The sequence below is a fragment of the Empidonax traillii genome, unplaced genomic scaffold (genome assembly GCF_003031625.1).
Source record: "Empidonax traillii isolate 1590-97213 ecotype Southwest subspecies unplaced genomic scaffold, ASM303162v1 scaffold246:size859669, whole genome shotgun sequence".
Lineage (NCBI taxonomy): Eukaryota > Metazoa > Chordata > Aves > Passeriformes > Tyrannidae > Empidonax > Empidonax traillii.
In genome coordinates this window covers 313,200-337,029 of record NW_020955439.1, presented here as the reverse complement: position 1 = coordinate 337,029, position 23,830 = coordinate 313,200, and the positions used below count along the sequence as shown (strand labels likewise).

The following is a 23,830-nucleotide window of genomic DNA, read 5'->3' as shown; positions in this document are numbered from 1 at the left end:
ATTTTAATGCAAGTTTCTCCTTACTGTTCCTTAAAGCCAAACACATTCCATCTTTCCTGCAAACTCAAAAGGTTCTGGAGGCACGGGGCAGATTTAAAGGATTGCACCAGGCTTTCCTAGAGGTTAATTTCCCAGATCTGGATCAACCATCTTAAAGTTTTTAAATGAGAGATTCAAGAGGAATTTAAGCAGATGGGGTATCCTCCCGGAACCCAGCTGTGTACCTTTGTCTTTTCTTAGCGTGTCCTGCATTCCAAGACCCCTTGGCAGGTCTCCAGGTGTTCTCCAACTGGTCTCCAAGCCTTGGGTGGGGGGTCTGGGGTCTTTGGTCCGTGGGAACAGCACGTGGGCGCTCCTCCTCCGTGCTCCCACCAGAACTGCGTGTCCTCGCAGCCTTCCCCTGGGGTCTGAGCCAGCCTCCACGTCCCTGTTTTCTCACAGACAAAGATAGAAAAAAAAAAAAATGACTTTTGGGGGCAAAACTTTAGAAGTAGTCGGAGGCGTTGCTTAGCTACGCACAGGCATTTACATTTGTATCGCCTGTCAAGCAAGGGAAAAAGACAACTCTATTGGAGTAGCAGGGATAAAAAAGCACTTCAGAGAGGTCATCCAGCCCAGCCCAACGGGCTCCTCGGAGCACACACCGCTCCTGCCAAGTTACATGTTGTTCCAGCTTGTTTTTGACAGACCTCCAGTGGTGCATAATCCGCGTCTCACAATGCAGGCCAGCGGCCAGGACCGGTGGAGGATCCTTCCCTCACACCAACAATGGTCCTTTTTATTCTGTTTTGGCAAAGGCAGGAAGGGATTTCTTGTATCTCAGAGATCAGGCTAATTCCCTTGCTTGGTTGGTCTCTGTCAGCTGAGCTTTACAGATGCCCAATAATCCCACTCCTAGGAGAGTGTTACGAGCTGTTCTCTGATGAGCACATCATCAAGGACAACACTCTAATGGGCTTTTAAATTGTTTCTCTTAGTCATAGGCTTAAAATAAAAACTAAAAAGAGGTGGAAGAAACAGTACAAGCTTCAGACAAATGTAACAGGAATGCTTAGACACTGTGAAAACCAAGGGAGAACATAATTACAGATCACGTTTCACTGAGAGCGTGACTCACTAGACAAGACTAAAAAAAAGCTTTAAACATATATATATTTAACTGCTCGGCTGATAGTAATAATGATAATTAAAAACAAGAAGCCCAAACACTTCGGGGCTCCTCGAATCCCTCCAGAAATACAAACCAGAGCACAGGCTCAGGTGGTGCATGGAGTGTGATGATTCCCCCCCCCAGCTGCCAGCCCGCTGCTGCAGCTGCAGAGCGTCCACACCAGGCACAAAACATACCTGCAAACCCAAGGGGGGGTGGGAGAGGTGAGCATGTTGGCCATGTGGCTGATGTCTGAGCGGGGCATGAGATCCATCGAGCTGGGCTGGCTGTGAACAGCCACAGGCTGCAGCAACGCTGGCAGTGCTGGCGATCTCAGCCACTCAGCAGGGGTACTGCCAATAAAACCGTGTTCGAAAAGAACATTTTTACCCCCAGCACAGTTGTCTGCACCTGTATGAGATCACTGTAAGCTCAGCATGTCACAGCACATCGCATGTTCAACTGCAGAAGTGGTTTGGGCCCGAGTTCTCAGCAAAGGAAAGACCTCCAAGGCCAACAAGTCCAACCTTCGACTGAATCCCACCATGGCCACTAAACCACATCACCAACTAGCCACATTTACTCATTTTTTGAACACTTCCAGGGATGGCGACTCCACCAATGCCCTGGGCAGCCTGTGCCAATGCTTAACCACTCTTTCAGTTAGGAAACTGTTTCCTAATATCCTAACACTAACCCTAACCTGAACCTCCTCCAGCATAACTCGAGGCCGTTTCTCCTTGTCCCATTTTTTGTTGTGTGAGAGAAGAGGCCGACCCCCAGCTCTAAACTGGCTATTCCAAATTGCCTCCCTCTTCATCCTCTGCCCAGATACAGATTTCAAGAAGACTTGCTCCATGATTTTTCTGAGCAGAAGTGAGGCTGATCTAGCCTGATTTCCCTGGACTGTCCTTCTTGCCCCTTCTGAGGATTTGAAGATTTGCTTTTCTCTGGCAGTCAGGGATCCCCCACCCAGCATCCACAACCTTTCACACATGCTGGGCTGTGTCCTTGCAATGGCTTTTCTAAAAGAACTGTGGAATAAAAAAATGGTTCACTTTCAGAACAGTTATTAGGAGATGGTAAATTGCTTCCTGCCTTTCCACCCATAAAGGCCTTACACTGTTCCTTCTTTTGTTAACACCAATATTTCTAATCATACCTTTAAAGAGTCCAAGGCTACAATAACCCAAAATTTTCCATTCTACTTCTGTCTATTATAATGGAATGATTGTTTGAAACTCCCCCTCAGAAGCCAATCACATAATAATATAGAACAACTACACTTTCCTAGCATCATTTTTCAGGACTTAGAGCAGCTTAATGCAGACTATTGTTGCTAGTATGCTGACAAGCTCATTTATCAGCAAAATTACAAGGATGCCAAGGAAACACATCACATAAATATAAAGCCATCAAACATCAAGTGTTTCCTTCAGCAGTTCAATAGTTCAAAAGGAGACACAAAAAAAACCCCCTTAATTCAAGTTAAAGGGCTGTGGACAGCCTGAGCTGTGAGTGGAGGGGCAGTTACCTATGGCCCCTTGTTGACCCCATTCCCAGCACCATTCCTGGCTTCTCTGCCCTCCCTGATAATCAAATGGCGAATGTGGAAATGGATGTGGAGGGAAATCAGTGCACCACTGGGGAAAGAGCCTCTCCCCTACCACAGCCTGAGGCATTAACCAGGTCTTTAACCACCCTCAGGGAAGGTTGTAAAGCAGGAAAAAGCAGCAGCAACCCCAGCATACCCATTCCCCAGGCAAAAACTGCTGGCAAGGCACAGACTTGCTCCTGAGTCCTTTTGTCTGGCAGCTGAGATCAGCTTTGGGCTTGTTCTACGCAGAGATGACTGCTTTTTATTTTTCTTTACAAATAAGCAATAATATTAACATTACACTAAATAACTTCATTTTGTGGCAAAGTAATCTGTTCCCTTCTTAGCTGCCTGCCAGAACTGACTGAGATGTCCTCAGCAATGTAAATGCTGAAGCCATCTCTGTAGAATTGCCTGGAGATATCTGAATTAAAATGACTCATGCTATTATGGGCAGTTAATTTTTGTATCCAATTACTTTTTTTTTTTTTTTAAATGAAAACAAGTTTGTACATTGATTTCATAATTATTGCTGTTAACTTTCTACCCAAATGCAATGTCTTTCTTTCTGCCCATTTCAATGGGATATCCAGGTGTACTACAGCAAGAAACAAGACACCTGTTACCAAGGAAATAAGGCACATTTAGCACGTGCTGAATGTTCTACATCATCAGCTGCATTCAGATCTCTCTATAAAGAGGACAAAAATTGGCCACAAAGGATGCTAACGTTTTATCCTCTTTTTACTACCCTGTTGTACGAGGGTGGGCTTGGAACGTGCGCATACACACGCACACACAGCACTCAGGATTTCAAAAAATGTTCTCCTATTTAAACTTTAAACTTCTGGATTCTTATTTCCCTGGGCCTGAGGGTTTAAATCCCAGGTTTAAAATTCTACCTCCAGCAAGGCCAACAGGAAAGGCCAGCTTTTAGGTTTTATCATGTCTCTCTTCTGCTGAAACAAAGTGAAGGAAAAAGAAATCCCTTGATATCCAAGCACTGAACAGGTCTGTATTCCAGCTGGATTTACATGGGCACTCACACATACATAGATGTTGTCTGTACACGTGTGTAAATACAGGGTACACACAGAGATACAGGTACTGATTAACTCTCTCAACAGTTTAAACCTTACAGCTATTAACAACTCCAAAAAAGTCAAACTGCTTCAAAGTTTAAGGAAAAGCTACTTTTCAGGTTTTATTGCCGTTATGCATTCGGTCTAAGAGCACTGCAGAAGCCTCAAGGCATGCCTAGAGAGGAATCATCATAACCTCTAGATGCTCTTGTGGAAACCTGTGCTCTGGTGGATCCCTCAAGTCCCATCGTTCTGTGAAGATAATGATCCCATAATGTAATTGCAGCTCCGTGATGTTGCTGCTATTGCATTTTAATACCACATGTTTGACTCTGTAAAGGGGATGAACGAAAAGCCAAGGCACAGTAATCGTACTCGAGGCAATTTTCTTCATAAAATTTGGAAAAAAAAAAAAAACAAACAACAAAAAAACCCCAAAAACCTGGAAAGCTGATTTTCCAGAAGTTAATTGCAGAAGGGAAAAAATGTAATGGGAGGCGTTAGAATCGTGCTGCAGTTAAAACACAACAGCCAGCGAGGCAAATTGTAGAGTGCTTTTAAAATTAATATCAAACACTAGCCAGACAAACTAAATATGTAAATGCCTCGACCGAAATTCAGCTGCTTTCTAAAAAGTCAGATGTACAGACTCCTCTTTGGAGCGTTATTACACAACCTTGGTGCCTCTGCCTAGCAACGAGCCGCCTGGGGCTGGATGCTCTCAGGAGGAACACTCCTCTTCCCCACACCTACCATCTCTTTACATCTTCTGCTGGGTTTTGGGGGGAATTTGGTTCTATTTTAGGTTTTCTCCACACCTGTCCTTCCTTCCTGAAAGGTTGGGTAAGGTGGGCAGGCTTCAGAGCTCTGATGCTGAGCAGAAGGTGGTGGGCTGTGTGTTCTGAGCTGGGACACTGTGGCTGTGTTGGGAGCCTTGCAGAGTGTTTGAGGGGTCCCTGATTCTGTGCCACCACCTCTGCTCTGCTGGACCTCACAGCGCTGGCTGGAGAAGTCTGTACCTTATTTATGTCATCTGAACTGACAACACCTTTGAGAAAGGTAAACTGCATGTGGATCAAGGGTGGAATGCTGATCCTGACAGAGACGGGCACGTCTGGGAGCTGGCACTGCCCAGGACAGTTGAAGGGAGGCAGGCCCAGGGTGGGCTCCACACACCCTCGTGGCTCCTGGCTCTGCGTCACACACTCAGACCCCAGAACTGCAGCACAATCCCAGCCAGTGTGGTGTAACAGGGGAGCACGTGGGCAGCTCCCACTCAGGGCCACCACTGTGCCACTCGCCTGCCTCCCACTGTCTGAAAGCCCAGCAACACGTTCTCATGAGACCATCGTTTAGGAACAGATAGTTTTCCCTTCAGGTAAATTCCATCTTAGCTGGATTGACCAAAATTGGGTCAATCTCTTCTCTCTGCACGCAGCATCGGTTCTGCCCAGCACAGTGCTCTGGGGAAAGTCAATCCAGGCTCTGTCCAGTGATGCATGAATGCAGGGTACCCAGCAGCTAAAAGGAGGTAAAATTTACTTGCTCTTTGTGCTCTTCTTGTTATTCTTATATCTTATCAGAGCAGTTATCTTATTAAGCCGTTTGTCGTCAGGCCTTTCTCATCAGGGCCCTGAGAGAACCCTGTGCTGACTCTTCTCACCTCCACCATCCCCATCTTTGTGCAGAGCAATAACCAGTGCAGGTAAGTAATCTGCTACTTCAAATTATAACCAACCCTCTCTCTCGTATGTATTCACTCACTACACATATCTGCTATATTAAACTTGCAGTGGAAGCCAATTTTACCTTTTCTGTCACTGCACAGTTGTACTCACAATTCCACGGTCTCACACACGATGCGGTTGTGTTGACTGGCAAAAGCTGTCTTGTAAAATGATGACCACTGCACCTAACGGCTCTAATTTATTTATAGGACTGCACAAAGGCTTCAGACCTAACCTTTGCTCTCATATTGCCAAAGGCCATGATTAAATTTTAATTGACAACCTGAATCTGCCCAAGAGTTATTTCCCCATCTCTTCCGAAGCCTTGCAGTGTGTTGTTCCCTGGACCTAGGTTTTTCATTTACCCAGAGCTCAAAAGCGCTCACAGGAGCACCGGGGTTTTACTTATTTCAAACCTCAGATGTAGAGTGATGAGTAACACACCTAACCTTTGTCTGGATCAAAGGCTTTTCGATTTTATGGGACAGATTAGAATTCCTGAGGGTGGTGGTAGTCGTTCCCTGCAGGAGTGCTCCCAGCAATCCGCGATGCACCTGCACTAATCCCTCCTACAGTTCCAATCTGAGCACAGGAACCCCTTGACCAGTTGCCTCTGACCTTGCCTGTCGGCGGTGAGGTTAGAAAAGCTCTGCAAGGAGGAGATCTTTACTCCTGCAGCCCACACCTCAGCAGAAAAAGACCTTCCCTGAAACCAAAGGTCACCTCAGCAGCTGGGGCTGGAACCTGCGGAGTCTCCCCCAGCAAAGAGGGAAGGAAAGCTCTGGCAGAGGAGAGCACACCCAAAGGTGTTTGGCTGTGTAGTGTTCACTTAAGTGCATTTACATTCTACACAGAGACCCCCTCTCTCTGAGTTGCCCTTGTCACCCTTAGGAGGACACTTAGAACCTTCCATACTGAAGCACCGTCCCCATGGACCATCCTGGTCACACTCTGTTAGACAAGCAGCAGAGTTAGCAGAATTATCATCCTGCAATGCATTCTGGTGCCTGTCCAAAGGGGGATGCAGCCACCTCAGCACAGATCCAGACATCAGCTATGATCAGTGTTTCAGAATCAAAGATGGGAGTGTTCACTGCTGCCCACCACCCTCTGTAGCTGTGCCTTCCATGGTACATTCCCATCTCAGGATACACATGAATAAACAGGGGGGAACGCAGAGAGCTTCAGGTTGGGCTTATTCATTCCCATTTTCCATTTGAATACTAAAATGACTGTGTTTAACAGCTGCAGAGAGAATGTGACACATGCTGGCAGCAGCAAGCGTTGTCATACCCTATTTTAATATAAGGGATCTTTCCACAGGGATGGTGATACAAGAAAAGTCATCACTGGTGGGGCTATGATAGGGGTTCTGCTGCTTGCCACAAAGTGATAGAATTCTTACTGTGCAAAGACAGATGGGCCAAACACAACCAAGTCTTCATTTTCCCAATGTTAAAACATTGGGAAGAGGGAAAACACCATGGGAAGACAGAGCAGGCAGAATAGTGAGTGAAAAGGAGGGAGATGGAGAAAGTGAGATGGATGCTCTACTGAAGTACCATCACCTGAACAACAACAACCCTCCCAAAAAATCCCAACCAAAACCACCCCAACAAAACCCCATAGCAATACAGACTTCAAATAAGTTTTTTTCCCTACTCAGGCTCTGAAGGTCAATGGGATGTTTGATACAGGCAGTAAATTTTTATTCTGCTTCTCCCTCCTGCTGGTGTGTGTTATTCCTACAAAAGACTACCAGCCAAGAAGAGAAACTCACAGCTACAGACTCTGTATAAACTGAAACAGTGAGACCCAGAAAAGCTAAACCTGAGCATTTACATGGAGAGATAGAATACTTTTTTAATCTTACTCTCCTTTTTTTCAATTCAGTTGCATAACAGAAAAGCCTGTTCAAAAGGCTACAACTGTATGCTAGAATCACACTTTGAAAGACTAACCCAAAGTATTCTCAAATGTACCATCTACAGGCCTGGTTTACCTTTATTAAGAAGCCTTTTGTGTCCTCTGAGTAATTTCTGAAGGCATGTTTCACCATACTCTTGATTTTTTGGCTCCTAAGTTGAGCTGGAAGCACTGAGAACAGCTTTCTTATTTCCATGCAGACCCAGGCTCCTCAGAGGGCAGAAATACCAGGGTATCCGATGGCCTCTGCACACAGGCAGCTGATTGTCCTGGCTCTCCACAGCCCATCCGAGGTGATGGCATGAAATGGCTAAGAAATCCACAGATAGACTTTCTCATCTTCCTCGTTCGTCTTCTTAGGTCACCAATATGAAAAATGCAGCGTTTCTAGGCTAGGCTGAGATTTTGTGTTTTCCTTCCTTAAAAATGTGAAGGTGGTAATTTCTGTCTTGGTCAAACTCTTTTTTTTTTTTTTTTTTTTTATAAACCCTTTCATTATTGCTGTTCTGTATTGTGAGTCTGTAGTAGCAATGCAATTAGGAAGGTTCTGAGACTGCCCAGCGTAGTGGTATAAGCACCCATTACTCCTAAACACCACCATTAGAATTTCTCTTCTGAAATAAAACCCAAATGCCTAGAGATGCAGCACACAACAACAACAGCCAAACCACAGCTGCCCTGGCCCCAGCATTAGGATGTTTCCTGTCTCTCAGTCATTGATTATCTCTGGTTTGTACTGTAATCCCGCAGAAAAGCAATGGCAGGGAGAAAGATAAATTCGTATCTTGATCCTCCTGCCTACTTAGGAAGTCAGAAAAATGGTTTAGTGGTGCTCAAGAAGGAAATCCTCAGAAGGGACTAATGACTTCCCTTTGAATCATAACCCTTTTACAACCCATCACACTGATTTAGGGCCTCGCAGTTCGCCCTCCTGGCAGCCTGCAGAGCGATCCACACACGGTCCTGCAGCAGAGACAGCTCCAGCCCACAGGATTAAAGTCTGCCTGCATCCCTGCCTTAAGCCCAGCCCTCCCTGGGACCTTGGAGGCTGGATCCTGCTCCAAGCAAGGATGTGGCCAGTGTTTAGTCACTGGAAGCTCCCTCAGGAGCCAGATCCAGCACAGAACTGGCGTTCGTTCAGCAGTGCTTCATCCTGCAACAGCCGATCCCAGAACAAAGCAGGGCATTCTGTGGTGGCACCTGGTTGGTCTGTCACAACGGGATTTGACATAGCCAGCGTTCTAGATCTCCTTTGGGGCTCACTCTCATCAGCATACCTGGCTTGCCAACATTTTGAGGCAGCAACTTTTTCTCCTTCTGTCCTCAGTCTGAGTTGCTCAGTTTCATCGAAGTTCCACAGCCTAGAATGACTTTTTTACCTCCCTCCACCCAGAGACAGGTGAAATTCTTTACTCTAAAACGAAGAAGCAACTGTTTCCCTTAATAAATTGCAGGTGCCAGAGCACTCGGCTAATTCCTGAGTATCCAACAGGAGCGGTTCAGCCCCGTGCCCCAGATACTCTACCCAGGGCTTGGTCACTGTGCTCAGCACCTCGCACACTGAGCTCATGTCACCAGGCTGGAAAAATTTGCTGGATCGGCCAAAAGAAAAAAAAAAAAAAAAAAGTAATTTTGGATTGGCTTTCCCCGTGCTCCCCAAAGCACCCACCGAGCAGCTCCGTGCTGGGCTGAGACCTTGGACCTCCCACTCCTGGCCATAACCCCGAATTTTTATCTGCAACTTCCAACTTGCCTCCTCTAAGGGTTATGTTTTAAAGTCAAGTGGCATCTTCCCCCTGCAGACCAGAGGGACCTGGGTCCTCAGTACAAACTGGCCACTCCCTGGGGTGGAGGGCGAGCAGCTCCACCCTCAGACTCCCCGGGGAGGTGAATTAATGGTGTTTAGGTTTCAGGCAGCTTCAGCATTAAGAGGGTGCTCAGTGTGAGCAGTTCTTCAGGTAGAAGCACAGCTATTGATTTTAATCTCCAGCTAAACCGGGGTTTTAAAAAAATCGCATTTGTGGATCTAAAGCCCGGTTATCTCTGGGTAATTTCCTCCAGACTCTCAGTATTTCTGTAACACTGGACCTATGTTCAGCTCCTTCTCATGAGTGATGGCAGCATAAAAGAGAGTTTGGCAACAGCAGGACCTGCCACAGCAAAGTTTAAAAACTAAAATATGCATCCCGATAGGACAGTTACCCTAAACTTACATTCCGTGTAAGTTCCTACAAAGCTTCAACGAAAACAGGCAGGAATGAATTGCAACAAATACCCTATAAAGGCAAAGATGTTTTTAAATCCGTGGCCTATATAACCGACATTACAACATTCTTGGTAGCTTTTGTATTTATTTTATGTCCTATTTTATGCCCTATGTCCGTGATTATTAAATTCTAAGTCAAAGGAGATTACTCACAAATAGTGCAACCATCAAGATTTAATGAGGACACAAGAGTAACTCAATCAAATAAAAAGAAGGAAAGCCAGCAACGGGAAACACTTGCAAGAATAAGCAGCTAGTGAAGTGAAAACATGGCAACACAGTGCTAACAAACTGGTTGTATAGGATTTTATTTTTTGACACATTGCACCAAATATTTGGTGAAGAGGAGAAAGGCAAAGCCAGATGGCGCTGCTTTCATTAGGCAACAGGTTTCTCAAGAAAAATCCCGTGTGTATACACGTGTTTTTGGAGATGGAAACCAAAAGAAAGAGACATTTAGAATGCATTTCTGATACTCTCCCAGTAAAACACCAGGAAATCTGTATTTTTACAGAGAGCCCTCAGTGCAGCTGCAGAGGGGAATGCAGCTCACAGGCAGAATGAACACGTCTACGAGTTCTGCTGGGGCCACTCGGCACTTCCAGGTCTAAATTGCTTAAAAAATGTCCTTTTGTATCATATTTAATGGCTTCAGTCCGGTCTAGCCTATTGGCTGATCGTTTACCACATCCCAAAGCTGACAAGTTCCTTCAGTGTCAGCTTTAAAAGCAATGCCAAGGACTTCAACAAAGTCAACTGTCCTTCTAAAACACATGCTCTGGTCCAGCCACAAGCTACTGGGCAAACTGTGAGTGGTGCTGCACACAATTCAAGCCAAACAGTCATCGTAGTGATTTCTGGTCTTCAAGTTTCAGCCTGAGATGGAATTTCCTCTTGCTATTGTAAAAGTGTGTATCAGTAATAAACAGCAATCTGTGTTTGGTACCCAGCTGGTTTATCACAATGGGATTTGAAGTAGATATCATTTTAAGTGATCTGGACTCAAAGATTTCATGTGGTTTCCTTAAAAAAAAAAAAAACAACCACCACCAAGCAAACACAAAACAAAACAGAAAAACAAATGAAAAATTCTACTGTCGAATTTCTGGCTTTCAAAAAAGTTCTGCCCCTGAACCTGGCATGGAGAAAACATGAAAGGGAGATAAATTGATACTTGTAAAGTTATATATTGGAACATTATCATGACAAAGAAACTACCAGCTTTGGAGGTTTCCAAAACGGGGTCTGGCCCTGCAGCTGGTGCAGCCCTGCACAGGCACAATCCTGCTGCTCCACAGGAGCTCTGAACCTCTGAGTGATGCTGCAAAACTGGGATACCTGGCAAGGATCACTTTTTTTTTTTTTCCTTTTTCTTTTTTAAGGCATAGCAAAATTAAGAAAGGACATAGCAAATGGGGATGGGCTGCACCTTGGCAATGAAGTCGACTTTGCTTTCTTCATCCCCTCCCTGTGGCCCAGGGCAGGGCAGGTGCTCGGGGCCTCGGGGACCTCCCCACTGCCACCACCTGTGGAGCTGCTGCTCCACCTCTGGGCCAAATTTTCTGTCCTTCTTCCTCTCTCCCTCTCTTCTCTCCTCATACATCTTGTGAGCTGGGAAGTGCTCCGAAAAGCATGAGCCTGGGATACAAAAGAACCCTTTGAACAGCTCATTTACTTCCTTTTTGTCTTTTCTCTTTTTCTTTTTTTTTTTTTTTTCTTTTTAAAAACCCTACACTTGAATAGCATGCATTGTTCTATGAATTACATTTGGGAGTAATTCCATATACAAAGGCCTTTTCATTTCACTGGATCAGTCCTTTCATTGAATCACCCCTTGCCAGTAGTAGCTCTGGGGCCTGATTCTTCTCTTATTTACCTGGTTGTTGACGAGCTGTGTAGGGAGGTGCAGTTCAGATTCACACCTGTACTGAGACCTGGCATTTTAAACAGGTGCATTTTTTTACTCTGGCTTAGAGATAACCTCCTGCCACTCCCTCTCCTGGAGCACTGCTCCACCTCTGCACGCATCTAAAAAGTGCATTAGGCTCAATTTTTCTTTGAATTCCTTGTTCTGGAATTTATTACTGATAATCTGCCATCTTTGACCTATCACTGACCATATATTTGATGAAAAAAGGTTAAAATTCACCTTTCAAAAAATAAACATTAAAGCCCAGAGCTTGCACAGAGAGGTATTTAAATAATTCTCCATCTATTTGATATAATAAAATCTATAAAAAGAACTTAATGATAGTTCTGCTGGCCAGAATAAAATTATGACAACACAGTTTGGAAATTTAAAGGCAACAGATTCCTGATCTCATATTCATGACCTAGATGTAGATTCAGCACCTCTGAAGTGAATTACCAGCACATCCTCTAAAAACACACCACCACCTCTTAAACCTCTGTGTTATTTGTATATTTTGCAACACAGTTAACTTAAGCAGCTCCAGACATATGCAAATCTGATTTTCTTAGCAAGGCACTTTACCAGCTCACACACTTCACAGCTTTATAAAAGACAATGATTAAGCAGAACTTTTAGACCAGCTTCACGATGCCAATTTGCAACTTTATATGCCATCTCATTTGAGCTCTGCAATTTTCTCAGCTTTTGCATAAAAATCACGTGTCCTCTAATTGCACAAGTGTGTAAATACACACACAAATATATGTTGTAGTTAAAAAAAGGTGCTGTGATTCTACGAGGACTGGTTAAAGGAGAAATTAATATATAGAAATAGACTTCTTAGCTAAGCAATTTCAGCCAGAAAATGTAAAAGTTACGAAGTCTCTGAGACAGGGGGATAAAAATAGGAGCTTTATTTCCTCCTATTGAATCTCTTCTATCCAAAGTCTTTATTTCCTGTTTTAAGTAAAAGGCTGTACCTAGTTTCTGAGATTTCCTGCGTGGTAACACTTCCTGCAGCGTGAATCCTGAGCCCTCGCTCAGGCAGGTGCAGCAGTGGAAGCACACACTGACGCAGGATGGAGGCATTCCAGGAGGGTGTTAATAGAAAACCTGAGCCAAGAGTGCCAGGTCTCCTCAGGAAGTGTGCTCCAGAATTAAAGACTATCAGAACCACCTGACAACCTTGCTGGCAGTCATCATCCTCTAAAAAAAATGCCAATAACTTGTATAAGGGCCAGGCTGGGGGACCACACCTCTCTCCCTGGGCACGTGGTTTGCAGTCAGACAGCAGGTGCCAAGCCGTGCCAATCCCAGGCAGAATTCTCTGGTTTCCTGGGGATGTTGTGGCCATGCTGCAAATCCGGGCTCCACGTTCAGATGAGATGCCCACGAGCACTCCTGGCCACCTCCCTTCCACAGGAGCCCAAGGCCACTGGGTCCCTCTTCTGCCCAAAACAACCCCGCTGGGCACAGCCTCGCTGGCATCACCTGCACTACAGGCTGCTCACCAGACAGCACCAGGCACTCCAGACTCTGGGAACATCTGTTTGCACGAGGCAGAACAGAGCAGCTAAGAGGCTGATGTGAGTGCACAGCTCATCTGCTGTGTGCTGTGAACACAGGGCACTGCACAGCAGTGTGTGAAGGGCAGCGAGCCCAGGGGAAGTGAGCACGGAGGAGTCCTTTATGCAACGGGTCATGCTTGCTCTTTGCTGAGAAAATGAACTGCCTTACACTTCTAAATGCATGAAACATTAATCCAAAAGAGTGCTGCTAAATTGTATACCCCGGGTCAGATCATTTTCACAAACTCCAGATGTCCCTACTTTAATGCTAAACCATTTGTGTAGATGTTTCTGCTTATTTCTAGGTAGGAGCTTACTCATTTCCTTCTGGCGTGGGTCCAGCACTGCTTGAAACCTTCTCTTTCTCGAGAACTCTGTTCCAAGAGTGCATGTGCCAAGCAAGGCAGCACATCTTAAGCAAAAGAACATATTTAATCACCAGTTTCCCAGATTTTAAATCTAAAATGGACAAATGGGATTGCTGGATTTGATCTTCCCAATAACAGAGGCTGGAGATTTCCCTGTGTGCTTCATGCATTAAGGCTACAACCAGTTCCATGTGAACAGGCAAAATCACAGCAACATGGAATGTTTCGTGTTAGAAGGGGCCTTAAAGATCATTTTGTCCCACTCCCCCTGCCACGGACAGGGAACCTTCCACTATGTCTTTCGAGAATGTCTAGAAAATATTCCAAAACATCCTTCCAGAACCTCCTTAGGAGGGAAGGGCACCATCCCTTGCCTTCATCATTTGCCTTTCCTGAAAGCTCACAGTAAATCAAAACATTCAGGTCGTTTCAGAACTTTGACAGTGTCAGAACCACCCGTGTATCTTCATTCCTGGGGCTGCCAGGCAGCCCCACAGTTTAAGTTATTCTGGAGCAATTCCAGCAATGCAAGTGGGCTATTTCATAGTGGATCCAAAAACCTTCCTTACCCTGTGTTATGCAAGGGTAATCACTCCCAAAATGGGTTCTGAAGTAGCAGAGAATTAGTTCTCTGCCTGCAATACAGAAAACTGCTCGTCACACCGATATTATACACCCACAAATGTAAACCCCTCTTCCCCAGACTCTTGGTACGGCACCTAAAAATATCCTAATGGTCTGCTTCTCTGATTGTGTGCCTGTAGTAGATCATTAAATCATAGAAGAGGTTGGAAAAGACCTTTAAGATCACTAAGTCCAATCATTAACCCAGCACTACCACCATGCTCACCAATATACCATGTCCCCAAGTGCCATATCTCCAGGTCTTCTTGAACACTTCCAGGGATGGTGACTCCACCACTGCCCTGGGCAGCCTGTGCCAGGCTGAAAGCCCTTTCAGTAAAGAAATATCCCCTAATATTCAACCTAAACCTCTCCTGGTGCAACTTGAGGCCATTTCTTATCCTGTCACTTGTTACCAGGGAAAAGAGACTGACACCCACGTCCACTACAACCTCCTTTCAGGTGGCTGTAGGGAGCAAGAAGGTCTCCCCTGAGCCTCCTTTCCCCCAGGTTAATACAGATGTGCTGCTACAACTAATTCTCCACCCAAAAGTTCCCTTTGACGAGTTTCAGCTTATCTAAGCATCGCTCAGTGTGCGTGCCCAACCAACTCCTCCTTCCACAACCCTCTCTAATATTACTGACTGCTGTAGCCATAACCCAAAAGAGTTTCAGGTCCTTCTTCCTCTTTCTTTCCAACACCTAGCCTTGTCCAGATAGCCAGTTTAAACTTTTTTTTTGCAGTGGGTACATGCCTGATAGCCACAATCAGACCAGACTTGCAGCCTTACCTTCTCTATATTGCTCCGGACTAAGCTGCAGTTTGTGGGAAGTCAGTAATTTTGTTAACATAAATATTATGGTTCTATGGAAATAACAGTGCCACTCAAATACAGATTTACTAAAGACCCAGGGTATGCAACAGGTCAGATCTAAATTATGTATCACGACTCCTGGACACAAAATGAACTGCAGGAGATAAGTTTGCGGTGTGGGTTACACGGCTGGGCATGTCCAGCCCAGAGCAGTAATTCCACACTGGCCACCATTCATTACAGAGAAAAGCACCATCTTCACACCAATTATCAAGCTATTTTAAACAGGTAGCCTTGCTGGGAACAAGCAGACAGAAGCACGTGAAGCAAAGACTGATTTGGGAGCGATGAATGGAAGCTGAGGGGAACTCTGCACTTCCCCCCTGCCAGGCTGTGTTTGCCAGGCCCTTCTCCTCTGCTTTTCCTCCAAATCGATGCTTTCATTTTTTTACTCACCCAGTTTTCCTTTCAGAAGGGAAAGTGGGATAGGTCTCTTGCCCTTAGGTGGATATCTCTCTACTGCACTGCTCCATTCACGGAGAGCATCATGGAACTGCCTTTTTTTGCATCTCCTCTCAAATCCCAAGCAGTTCCTGTAAGCACAAAGAGCAAGAATCAGACAGGAAATTACGACAGACATCACAAGAAAACAACTAAATGTATAGCTCAGGTGAGAATATAAAGACAAAAGTCAATAAGAAGTCATGAACTAAGAAGATAACAGATAATAACAGCTAGTTAATTTTATTAATGTTATTTTCATTAAAATCAGTCAGGCTTTTGGAAAAAGACTGCCTAGATTAAGTATTTACCTTGAACGTTATTTGTCAAACACCATGATTTTCTGCAGGGTATAATGCCACGCTTGCAGGAATAAGAGGAACCTGAAAAAAGGAAGAAAGCACAAAAGGATGTGCTTTTGCTCTGAGTGGTTTCAAAGATATGATGTACTTTCACCTCTTCCAGAACAAAGAAAAAAAATCAGACTACACATATTTTACAGTAAGATAAAAAGGGACTTGGGGGTTTTTTTTGAGAGTAGATACCAGGGCAAGGAACTAAATTTTCATACATGTAAATTAAGATGCCAGGAAAAAGAAGAAGAAAAAAAAAAAGTAGGATGTGCTGAGGGAGATAGGAGGTGATTATAAAAGGTGATGCAAAGTACCAGTTTGGGAATTTCAACCTCTATGTCCATGTTAAATACCTCAAGTAGCCTCATTTTTCATCACCAGCACCCTCCTCCTTAGTTCCCTCCCTCTTGCACCGTTGAATGACTGATCCATTTTTCCCACAGGGAAATTACACCAAATGCCAGTTTGTTTGCTTGAACTTTTGCTCTAGTTGAGAAGTACCAGTTTGCATCACTGCTTGTTTTCACAGTGACCACAAATGCCAGGGAGTACCATGTACTTTTTCATTTGGGGTTTCTTCAGGTTGTCTCTTCAGCCACACAAAGAGTATTCAGGCAGAGAAAATTAATTCCTAGTAAAATAAAAGGCAAATCCCTCCCCAAATCCAAGTCAAACCAAAAAAAACCTCTTGAAATTTTTGTGAATGCAACGTGCTGCCCTTTCTAGTTAGATTTCAGGACCGTCCCATAATCATCACAGCAATTTTGAGGAAAAAAACCCACAAGGGAGTTAATAACGATTAACAGCCTGAGAGTCTGTTAGAGACTGGAAATTCCTTTCACGGCTGAAGATGCAAAGATGCAGAGCAGTGGTGGTGGGGGTTTTGACCTAATATTCCCACCCAGATTTCAAGGGCTGTTGTGACAGTGGTCCCAGGGACCCTCTCTGAAGCCTCCAGTTTCTACCCCTGACTCAGACTCCTGTGACAATTCTTGTAGAGTTCTCTTTTTATATATAATTCACATGCAGACAAGAAGGACCACAAAGTGTTGTCTTGTTGCTTTACTCCTTGGCTGCAGGGTGATAACATCACCAGGCTGTCTCTCTTTTACACAGTTTTGAGTCTGGGGCTGTTTTCCCGCTGGGAGAGCAGGGCCTTTCTCACAACAAACAAAAGATTTATTTTGTTTTTCAGGTTCGTCCAACGAAACCAACTCAAAGGCTGGATAACAGGAAATTTCATTGTGAAAGAAATGGATACTGGCCTGACAAATGCAGCAATATAAAGCTGCAGCAGAGAACTGACTTTCAGACCATGTGTAAATCCTGGCTCACAGGCCACAAGCTCGGACGAAGCTGCTTCCCACTTCCACTGAAATCCCATAGGATTATCATCAGGTCCCACTTTCTCAGGTCCTTTTGGCACGTGACTGTGCAGCACAAAGTAAGTCAGCACAGAGAAGGAATAACCCAGTGCAATCCCCAAGTGTCACGTAAGACTAAGGCAAAATAATTTCATTGGAGCACATCAAACCTTTACAACTGCTGAGCGAGTTCCTCAAAATGCATTTGCGAGGAAGCACGGCACATGCAAAAGGGGTCAGAAAAATATAGCAGTACCTCTGAAAATGTGCCTGGGTGATTGCAACCAGAGAGGGCTCTGAGCAGGTTGTCTTGGGATCCAAACACAGCAGCAATCATTATGGTCCAAGCATATTTAATGACTGATAACGGCTGGCCTCGCTGGGTGCATTGCTGAAGATCAGCTACCACAAACCCAAAAATTAAGGGAAGCAATGAGCTTTTTCAAGCTTTGGGCTCGGTGAGAACTGACAATATTTTGTTTATACACATACATATATCTTTGCTCTCCTAATACATGTTTTCTTCCATTTTCTATGGTTGATAATAATAACAACCTTTATTTCTCTCTAAATTAGTGTTTCCTAGCTCACTGCACTGAAGAGGTAGCCCAGGAATCAAGACAGATGAGGATTTCCTGTAGAGTCTAATTAAATACATGTTTGCTGTGCCGTCTGTAGAGGCAGTAAGTTGTGAGTGTACCCTGTGTCGAGGTGCTTTGTGTGACCAGCGTTAATGATCGGTTCAGCCCAGTGGTGAGAGCAGTGAAATGAAACCTTCAGCGACCTTCAGCGAGAAAAACAGAAGCCCAACATGTGCTTAATTTGTACTTTGCCACATCTGGTTGTCCATTCTGCAAATCCAAAAATGGATTCAGTCACCAGTTTAGTCTGCTTTAGCAAAAAAACCCACTGTGAACTCCTAAAGAGAAATCACCTACGAGAAGTCAGAGCAGTTTAATGTCGAGGTGAATATAAATCTGCATTAAATCCCCCTGGAGAAACTCCAAAGGACTAAATAGAGACACATCAAATTTTAAGGTGGTTGCCACAGTTCCACTCCCCTACCTGCTCAGTAGTTACTGGGTGTCAGAGAGGTGAGTTCTGCTGCTGCAAGGGAAAAGCTGCAGGGATATGGTATAAGCAGAGATATTTATTTGATATGCCAAAGTCCTCGAGCCTCAGTCTGAATTTTCATTTTTTCAATATCACCTTAAAAAAATTCAAATTATATTTATATTTACATTCTGCAGGTTTATTTATATTCTATGTATTTGTTTATATTCTATGTGTTTGTTTGCATTCTATAAATACAATATCCTTTAGTTCTCTTTAGAGGGTGAGAAAAGCGATTCCTAACAGCGGATTTTGAAGGAATACACTTTGGACACCACATATAGGAAGTGGCTTGTTGAACAGCTACTCAGAAACCTTTTCAGGGCAGATGAGCAGTTCAGGCTTTAAAAGAAGTTATCTGTGGACACTTAACCCGATTTTTTTTACATTTATTTTCTACTCTGAGCACTGTAAAGTTTAAGTGGTGGAGGGTTTGTGCATAACAGTAACATTTTAAATTGTAATTTAAATTATTTTGAGCTGTTTCATGCTTCGTGCTGACATTAATGATCTCATTGCCGTTGTTTCTATGCATGCAAGTGCTCCTCTGATGTCCCATCACCATCAAACCTGCATGTTAATTGTTTTTATATGCACCTTTTGCCGCAGCACAGGTGGGAAAATAAGCCTAGGGAGAAAAAAAAAAAAAAAAAAAAAGAGGATAACGAGACAGAAAAAAAAAAAAATAACGAAACCGAAACCCTAAAAACCCCGAGGGAAGCTCTCTTAAAACCAAACCCCGGCTTTCCAATTCGTCAGGACAGGGTTCACTGAAATGAGCCACTTTGAAATTGCATCCATTACCGATCACCAGCAGACCATAAACAACACACAGGGGCAAACACACTGGAAACTGGGGCTTCACTCCTGGTGACCCTGCGGGGTCCGGGGATGTAGAACCTTCCCCCCCGGTGACCGTGCGGGGCCCGGGGATGCGGAACCTCCAAGTCAGGGATGCAGAACCTTCCCCCGCGGGGCCCTTGGGCTCTGGCCCGGCCCCTCCCGCTCGGCATCCCCGCCGACGGCGAGGGAAGGAGAGGAGAGGAAGGGGAGGGGAAGGGTTGAGGGGGAGGAGGCGGCTCCTGCAGCGGGATCCTCCCCGGGCGGGGTGCGGGCAGGCCGGGCCAGGCGGGCTCCGGGAGCCGCCGCCTCCCGGGAAACTTTCCCATCGCGGACAGGAGGAACCCGCGGGGCCGCGATGGACTCGGGCAGCGAGACCCACGAGCTGAACGGGCAGGCGGAGGGCGCGGAGCCGGCGGCTGCCGAGAGGGTGAGGGCCGGGAACGGGGCCGGGAATGGGGCCGGGAGCGGGGGGAGCCCCGCCGATCCGTCCGTGCTTCTCGCTTGTTACGCTGTTTTACCGCGTTCTGCCGGGGCTTCGGCGCTTGTCCGTCTAGGGAGACCGCTGCTCGGGGCCCGCCTGCCCAGGGAGGGCTGAGCGGAACGTCCCTGCCGGCCCTGGCATGCACAGCCCCTGCTCCGGCACCTGCCAGCCCGAGGTCACGGGGGTCGGTCCCCCCTAGGCTCCCGGGTGTCCGTCCCCCCCAGCTTCCCAGGTGTCTGTCCCCCTCAAGGTCCCAGGTGTCCTCTCTGGACATCCTGGATTCCACCTGGAGCTCGCCGCACCTGGAGGAGTTTGTCCCCCGTGGGAGAGGACGGTGAAAGTTACTCGGGGATATCCCCTCGTCGATAAGCAGTTACAAAAGTGGGAGGAGTTGTTGGAGGGGCTGGGCCTGTGTTTATTTAATTCAATATTCCGTACAGTAATTGAAGTGAAAATAAGAAGTGGAATACCCAGCTCTTTAGTGCTCCATGTAGTCAAACACGACCGGAGATCCTCGCTGGAAGGCATTCATCCCATATTGTGTTTATGTGTGAAGGATGTTTGCTTGCTGAGCATGCTACTTATCTGGAAAACCAGACTGGTAAAAGAGCATCTTTTATCTTGTTTTGGAAAGGACTAAACTCTACAGGCAGTTCTTATTCCAGCCTAAGGCTCTGCCACATAGAAACCGTTGTACTAAACCACCTTCCGTGTCATGGTAAAAACTCTGTGGTTACAAACAGACTGGGCTCATTGTGTAGCAAATTTGTCTTTCCTCCCTTCCTTCCTCCCTCCCTGACAACCCCTTGGAGCCATGAATATCATACCAAGAAAAACAATAATCTGGTTTTAATAAATCCTGGAAATCCTACCTAGAGTGAGTCAGGGCTGGGATATAACAGGTCAAACTGCTGGCCTGGAGTGATTTCCCCCAGGCCTCTGACTTCTCAGCAGTCCTTTCGTTTTTGTGACACAGTGTTGTGATTACATCACAAGTACTCGTGATGGGGGTTTTATTTTTTTCATTGTGGTCTGCTCCAGGAATTTTTCTGAAACTTTCCCATGTTACTTCATCTTGGGTTTCAAGCAACCATCATTTTGTTACGTTCTTTCCCACCAAAACTGAAATTCTCTGTGAGTGCCTTATAAAGAATAAGCAGTGAGACATGGTATTACATTGTTTTAAATGTATACAGTGGCACTCCAGAGAACTTTGAGGAACCTTTTTTCATTTTCTCACACACAAAGTACATGCGAGGTAAAACAGATGGGGACAGATTTCTCAAAACCCAACCTATGAATAGGAGATACCTTTAAAAAACCTGCCAAAGTTCACAATTCACACAAACAAAAGAACACCCTGGCTCAGCAGCGGAGTAAACCTGGAGAGACCATCTGCAGGTGCCTACACTTGGGAGTCAAAATGTGTGTCTTCTTTTAGGAATGGTCTCAAACACCACAACGCAGGGCACCCTGGTTTGCTCCCTGCCCACCCCAGCATGTGTCCTCTCCTCAAAACAGACTCTCTTGTACATCTTTACCACAAACCACTGCCTCCCCCTGCAGAAGAGCTGACATGAAATGCAGGTGTAGTTGTCTAACCTTCAAAGCAATTAAAGCACTCATATTATTAAAAAAAAGACCAGCTGAACCCTCTGTAGTTCTGAATGAGTGGTCACACAGTGGTTTGATGTGGTTGATTTTAACTCCATTGTTAATTTGGATAAATTTTTAACAGCTGTCAAGCTTTTAGAAGCAAGAAATTCCTTGCTTCTGAGACTGGGCTGGCCTGGCACACCTCACTGACTAATGGGTGTAATTACAGCTGGCAGAAGTGTCTGCCTCCTCTGCAGAGGATCTGTTCATACAAATACAGATTGTAACTGTTTTCTCATCTTCCTCCAGTTGCTTTCCTTGTCCACAGTCCATACTGAAATGCTCCAATACACTGTGTTGTAAAATGTAGTTTAGTGTTGCCAAGATAATAACAGGACATTCTTGATGTGGGAGTTAAAGAAGAGCTATGCAAGAGGTGAACAAGAATTGGATAGTAGAAATGAACAGCTTTAATCATGTCATTCCTTAAAAAGTCTGCATAGTAATTCAGAAGTAATTTGGGACATGGCAGTTTCTTGGCATCATATTGCAAGTAACCAGCCTGTAGGAACTTGAAATTATTTTACTGCCTATAGGCTGAAATGGCATGTTCTAGAGCATTACTCACATCAAACTGAATTTGGAGTATTTGATATACTCCAAATATTGATGCTGCTGGTGATAAGTTTCTGTTTGTCTGTTGTTTTTTTTTTTTAGTAGCCAGAGTAAACAAATAGCGTTTTAGCCACACAAAATAGCTTCTATTAGAGCTTCTATTAAAACAGCTGTGGGAACAAGTTTAAGTTACTCCTTCATTTCACAAAGTTAGTCATGAGGTAGACTGATTATATTTAAGTCATTTAATGAATATCTAACTGGATCCTGGATCCACTACAGCTTTGGGAAAACAGTGTTCTGCCATCAGCAGACTTTTCTCTTTTTCAATATTAACTTTTTTAGCTCTCAGGAGTCAGCATGATTGCTGCTTTTTTTTTTTTTTTTTCCCTTCCTGTAGTGATATTTGCATTTTCTGATTGTGTAAAATGTGATTTTTCTTAAGCACAGGACTTTGAAGCTGATAGAAAATCATAATGTCTGTGAAATATGAACACAGGCTGAGTTTTCCCCTTTTTTCTTTTATTTGCCTCCACCCACACCATCCCAAGATGTGGTTGCAGAAGTCTCATGAACTAGTTAGTGTTAAACTTGGATTGACATCTTCCCCCTTTCCTCAAAGTGGAATTTGCATAGGAAAATGGAACTGATGATTCAGTCCAGAGCCAGAGGTAGGGTTTTTTTCTCTCTGAGTCAGTGCTAAGCTGAACAAGAGATCTAATGTTTTAATGAGGGGGAAAAAAACACAACATATCTCCTGAGGAGGTGTACAAAGGACCTAATCATCCATTACTTGAGTGATATGGCTTAAATTATTTTTGTTGGGAGAATATTTATTTTCTTTGTAGAATGTCTTCCCTGTTTTTCTTGGATCAGCAAGATCTCTGAGATGGAGGGGAAGTCTGACTTCAGCCTGGACACATATGGCCCTTTACAGTTTCAGGGTGTAGGTGATGGAGATGAGGACAGAAATTCCACATCTATGAGGATTATTAAATATTACTACAAAGTTACTAGTGCAGTCTTGTAACTTTAGGGTTGATCTTAGAAAAAACTAAAAGTTCTGAAATTGTGCTCTGTTTTAGTCTTGCGTTATTTATTCCTTTTATGTCTGATCCTTCTACTTTTTTGATTCAACTGGAATTTTTTCTGAACGTGAAATTTCACCTCAGAGATCTGGAAAAGTTTGCCGTGTGCTCTTTCTTTTAAAGATGAATACTTCAAAACCTTAGCAGATTGCTTTTTAAACAAGCAAACAAAAAGCTGAGCATCTTTTTAACAGTTCTGATTGGGAAGGCTATTGCAAAACACATCAGAATGGCTCAGCTTTAGCTCTGCACAGCTCACGATTACGTAGCAAGTTTCCATTGTTTTAAAATTCAGTTTTGCCCCCAAACACAGGATTTTCAGGAAGCTTGCTCCATGGCATTCCAAACCCAGAGGTCATGCTGGCCCAGCCTCAATTTCAATGGAGGCTGTTTGTCCGTAAATTTGCAGTAATCACTAACCCAAAAGAGAGAGAAAACTGCGTGAAGGGTTAGAGCAAGCCAAAGACAACGAAGACTATTCCAGAGTAAATATAAACTGTATTCAAGACTAAATGTAACTGAAGGCAGAGAACTTTCTGACAGCTTCAGGGAGGTGTTATTAATCAGAAGCAAAGTTATTGGAAACCTTGTTTGGAATATAAAATTAATAAGCAGCAATATCTTTCCAATTATCCCGTACAAAACTGTGTCTCTTCTCTATTTAATAAAGATGTTCTACTGCGTCATGGTTGAAGGTTAGAATACCATGGGAGTGTTGAGTGCCAATATTGAAGCAATATTTTAAAAAGTATTTGTGTGTTTTCAGAACCCAGACATGAGACTCTGGGCCTGACGTGCAACACGGGTTGAGCTCTGGGTCCTGCAGCCCCAGCTGATCTTA

The 23,830-nt window shown here is 44.5% G+C and overlaps 1 protein-coding gene across 1 annotated transcript in view; it reads left to right on the top strand.

Moving 5' to 3' along the window:
• The first annotated feature begins 19,496 nt into the window (after positions 1-19,496).
• Positions 19,497-23,830, top strand: part of NINJ1 (ninjurin 1) — a 16,855-nt gene continuing 12,521 nt past the window's right edge. Inside the window, exon 1 of the mRNA XM_027888818.1 lies at positions 19,497-19,636. Within this exon, the coding sequence (XP_027744619.1) occupies positions 19,565-19,636 (72 nt within the window). The 5' untranslated portion in view covers positions 19,497-19,564. The remainder of the gene's footprint in view (positions 19,637-23,830) is intronic.